General features: G+C 45.0%; 2 protein-coding genes across 2 annotated transcripts; one reads left to right on the top strand and one right to left on the bottom strand.

Annotated features, from left to right (window-relative positions):
- Positions 1–64: 64 nt before the first annotated feature.
- FA14DRAFT_158962 (DUF221-domain-containing protein) lies at positions 65–2034 on the bottom strand (the record flags this gene model as incomplete). Its single annotated transcript, XM_025498010.1, has 3 exons — positions 65–405; positions 562–1389; positions 1506–2034. Coding segments are annotated over 3 exons (1698 nt in total), but the record flags the coding sequence as incomplete, so codon positions are not given.
- Positions 2035–2895: 861 nt separating this feature from the next.
- On the top strand, positions 2896–3333 carry FA14DRAFT_193180 (uncharacterized protein; the record flags this gene model as incomplete). The annotated part of the gene is made up of 1 exon (XM_025501984.1): positions 2896–3333. One exon carries the CDS (start codon positions 2896–2898, stop codon positions 3331–3333), a length of 438 nt encoding a protein of 145 aa, XP_025351494.1.
- Between the last annotated feature and the right edge of the window lie 1867 nt (positions 3334–5200).

Below are 5200 nucleotides of genomic sequence, written 5' to 3'. Positions count from 1 at the left end.
AAGCTGGCAGTCCACTGATTCCCGATCCACCTGCTTCTTGCGATGACATTTTACGATTACGCACAGAGACGTTTGACAGACTTGAAGAAGGGATCAAAGATGATTTGCGCTTTCGTAAAGAGACTACAACAGCTTCGTGTGGTCTGCTCTGTCTTCGTGTTCTTCCCAGCACACTACCAACGCCCGTCAATGATCCTCTATCGCTATTATCGGCAGGTAAACCAGCAGTGCCTGATTGAGAGATGCTTTGATCTTGCTCGTTATCATCTTTCTCGTCGTCATCATCTACATAAACTGGAGGCCATATTTCCGGCAATGTACTAGCAACGGCAGGATGTCCATAACGTCTTCGACCGGTGTTCAAAACTCCATAACAGTAGCCCGCTGCCGGAGGTTCTCTGTAATCTGTATGACGATCTTTTTGTATAATGAATAATGTTTCATCTTTTGTCGAATACCGTTTTCGTGATAGTACTGTCTCACTTAGATCGATTCCATCCAATGCTTCCGCTCGCAGAGAACCGATCGGGTTTCTTTATTGATTGACCAGTTGCTTTTTACTGTTGTCGTTCGTTGAAGCATTATTAGCAACGGCATTGGCGATCTCTGCTGATGGTGCGAGCGTTGCCTGTGCCTTTCCTGTTCCTGGCTGTAGACTTGGCTTGTTGATTTCGGCAATGCTGCTCAAGCTAACATACTCGCTCAACTCTGTGAATGTTCGCGAGAGGTAATGTTGGAACCAAAACGTGAAAGCAATCAAAGGCAACGTCAAAGTGGACAATAGCAACTGCTTGCGAACCGAAAAGAGGGAAAGTTGAAAGATTTGAAAGAGTAGTAGAGCCCAAATGCAACGCATCGATGACAAAGGCCATGCTTGTCCTCTTGATTCGTATGATCGGTAGAAAACGAACAAGAGCTTGTACTTGTACACCAGATATGCCAAAGCAAAGTAGATCATTGCAAAGACGGTGATCAATGGCGTCACAATGCTGTAAAGAATACCCAATGTGAACACGATTAAAGCGGCAAGATTCACACTTCCAGAGTATAGTTGAGGTGGAGCGTTCAGTTCAGCATGTTGACGAGGTGTCTTTACCGTCAGTCGACCAAACGCACGACCAAGTGTGACCGGTAATTGTAGAAGCTGCAACGGTATGATGGCCAACGACTGGAACACCACGTACGACAAACTGAAATGACGTACTTGTGGTAAAGATTGAGCGAGCTTATCTATGATTCTCATCGGATTTCCAGCCAGATCCGTAAGTACTCCCAGTGCGGTCGATGTGATGAGGCAAATGAAGATGACGGAAATCATCAAGAAAAGATGATACCTCTTCAACACGCTCATTTCGATCAAGCTACGCGCTTTGATACCTTGTAGATATGCTGTCCATCCGAGGATGAGAGGAATAAAGTATTGAATCCGATCAAAACAACGGATGGCAAGCTGCTGCTGACCAATGCTTCCAATCGTCTATTCTTGCGTAAAAGATCGTACAGACCTGGCAAGTACTTCTTGATCGTGTTTGGACTGAGCAAAGAAGCAAGGAATGTCAAGGGCGGAATATAGAAGACGAACAAAGCAATTGTAAAGGCGGAAACGAGAAGTTGTCGAACACGTCTCTCGTTCGAGGGAACGGAAACATTACTCCAAATGATATCACGAGGTTCAGGTGCAAGACTTGTCTTGCAATAGCCCGGGATCGGGTAATGCACAGACTGAGCAACAACTCGAGCACTCATTGCATCGACAAAAGTCGCAAATCCGACAGAAGATGGTTTGCTGCCTTTGGAATTAAAACTGGCACCCTGCTTCGTCATATCCTCGGAATCGTGTTTCCAACAGAGTGATTGCATCAACGTTTCTGGAGAATGGATTCCAGGATTGAACGAGTGCAATTGAGGCCATACAAAAGCACTGTTACCTTTCTGTCCGCTTTCCGATGCATACACTCTCATTACTATACAGCCTCCTACCCGTTGGACAGTAACATCACACCATTCAAAGTCCATCTGACGAACATTGGTCATCTGCTCTGCCTATGTGACATACACAATAGAAGAACAAGAATCTTTTGTTGTGCTCTTTGGAGCGGCCTCGTTTACTAATCTTGAGTTCACTGTATTCATACTGCCGGCACGCAATTGCATGAATTCCGAAAATCCTGCAAATCGTGTACACCCAAGAATTTTACAAATGTTTGACTTCCCTGCTCAATTTCACTTCGCCACCACCACCACCCACTTCCACATGCAGCTCTTCGCAGGAATGCGCCCATTTAACTCCATTCTGAGCATTCATGCTTCCCTAAGGTTCGACAGATGGTAGAAGATTCTCTTTTGTGAGATGCTGTATGAAAAATTATCTCCCCTTCCTTCCCAGCAGCACGGAAAGCCTTCTTTCGTCAATATGACCGTTTCGAGCCTCAACATTGTTGAAGATGGTTTTACTTCGAACTCTTCCAGATTAGCGTTCTTGATGGGAATGGTTAAGGCCCACAAGAAGTAAGGAAATGGTCAACCTTTGCTCATTTCCGCATCATGACCAAATCTCAAGATGAACCCACAATGTACAAGTCCAAATAGATAATCAATGTCGATCAGTTGGACTTCCAATGGCGGTAGATACGATGTTGCTGTGACCCTATACGAAAGGAGATGAAGATTGGTGGAAGTGCGGACAATCTATCAGGAAGAATGGATCACACATGTTCTCCCAATTTGAGGTGAACTAAGGAAGAAGGCTCCAAAAGGGGGAGAAATAAACGATGGTGACGGTATAACTAGCTTTCACACTGCTTAAATGTTGAATACGCGCACATCAATTAGCTGTGATGGACGTGAGACATACAAGTTTACGGGCTTTCACTTCCAACGCAAGTTTCGGACCAAATGGATGAAGAAGAACAAAGGGTATGGAAGCTGGCAGAAGAGCAGAGAAAGAAGAATATCGGGAGTTACGGAGAGGGAGGCGTGAGAGAAGCTCAAGCACAAAGACAGGCTAAAGAGGCACAGGAACGATTTCAAGATGGTGCCATCATCTCACAGACCAGCTCCATCGAGAGGATATGGCATCGATTCGTTAGCCTACTGGGCTTCATCTCGACTCTATTTGCACACCTTCCGCCTGGCTATCAAGTGCCGAGGAGGACAAAAGGCCGTCATGCACAACGCGGTGGACAGCAAAACCGACTCATCAACGTCTATGGACCACTCAGATTTGGACGCAGGAACATAATCGTTGCTGTGAACGATTGTGGCCCGATCAGTCTTCTACGGTGCGTAGAAGATCAGTTTGAGCAATGGCGTATCGCAGAAATCCAACGATAGGATCGATAGACTATATGCACAATCATTGTACCATAACTCAACCGTTGTACTTGTAATTAATGTACTCTTCTGGCATACATTCCGTCTTGATCTACCTGCTCATGGCCACACTCGCTCATGGCCACACATGCTGATGATCACACTTGCTGATGATCACACTTGCTCATGGCCACAATTGCTCATGACCACACTCAACCATGGCCACACTCACTCATGGCCACACTTGCTCGTGGTCGCACTTGCTCGCGGTCACACTTGCCCATGATCACACTTGCTTATGATCGTGTCATAGACATCCGATCCCTTCACTTAATTCTCACAACGCACTCATTTTGCCTATCCTTTGATTGGCGACGGCATGACTACATCTCATTAGCAAACATTAGGGATCTTTTCACCACCACCAGCACCACCATCCTCCTCTTCATCGTCATCTTCATCGTCATCTTCATCCTCCTGTCGGCCGTGATGTTGTTGTATTGATTGAAGGGCCTACAGCGGAGAGGTGGTGGTGGTGGTGTGTGTTGAAGCAAAACGTAAGAGGAAATTGGTGGGTCATCGTCATCTTCATCCTCCGGTCGGCCGTGATGTTGTTGTTTTGATTGAAGGGCCTACAGCGGAGAGGTGGTGATGGTGGGTGTTGAAGCAGAACGTAAGAGGAGAATTGGTGGGTGTAAGAGGTGGTGGTGGTGGTGGTGGTGGATGTGGAAGCGAAACGTAAGAGGAGAATTGGTGAGTGTAAGAAAGAATGAATGGGGGAGGGGAAATTTTCAGCTTTCGAAAAAGGCCTCCTTTTAAATGTTTGTAGTCAGACGAAGAAGTTTGTTCATAGTTATGCAATTTCATGGAGATGCACCACTGATGCTATCCTGACATCAAAGTAGATGTTGCAAATCAGGTCCAACGGATGGTACATCAAATCCAATGGACGGTACATCAGGTTCGACGGATGGTACATCATTTTCAGCGGATGGTAAGTCAATTTCAACGGATGCTATATCACACTCAACGGACGGCACGTCAGTTGCAACGGTGTATGATGTTCAACGGATGGTGAATCAGGTCCAACAGACGGTAGATAAGAACCAACGGATCTGATAAGCTGTAAACGACGAGGCTCGTAATAAGATATATAAATTCTTTGCTTTCCGAACTTGTAACTAAAAATAGCATCCACCGCCGTTGGAAGTCCATCTGACAGACACTGTTTGTCTATTCTGCATATATGATATACACAATGGAGAGGGCAAAATCATTTGTTGAACTCTATGGACGGGTAGAGCATAGTTTGAAAGTCAATTCTACAGTCCAAAGTGTAAATGATATGTTGCGCGTACTTCTCATATGATAGATCTGACCCAATGGATTAGCTTCGACATGTCACTACTGTAAGAGTCGCTTGCTGATTTCGATTTTGTCATAACCATATCTGCTGGCTCAAGGTCGTATGATTCATGATAAGTCTGTAGAATAACAAAGAGAAATTCATCTTTTGTATAAACACTTGACTTCCCTTTTCAAATTCATCCCACTACCACCACCCACTTTCACACGCAGCTCTTCGCAAAAATGCGCCGTATTTGATCTGTCATCCAAACAGGTATGCGCTAAAGACCGATGCTTCTTCGACTGCCAGTGATCGCTTGCAAGAGCACATAAATGCGGGTATAGAGTCATCCTCAAATAAAGAAAATTTTGCCCGACTTAATCGATCTCACTTAAACCTAAGATTTAATGATGAACTTCTTCGGTAAAGATGAATAGATATCACTGGGAGATGCAGTCAAAAGCGTGAAGTAGGAGCGTGGAAAACGAGGGTGGAAGAAAGATAATTGTTGATATCAGGTGTACTATTTCTCTTGTTGAG

This window comes from Meira miltonrushii (assembly GCF_003144205.1).
Source record: "Meira miltonrushii strain MCA 3882 unplaced genomic scaffold FA14scaffold_20, whole genome shotgun sequence".
In the NCBI taxonomy this organism is placed as follows: domain Eukaryota; kingdom Fungi; phylum Basidiomycota; class Exobasidiomycetes; order Exobasidiales; family Brachybasidiaceae; genus Meira; species Meira miltonrushii.
This window is presented reverse-complemented; position numbering and strand designations above follow the sequence as displayed.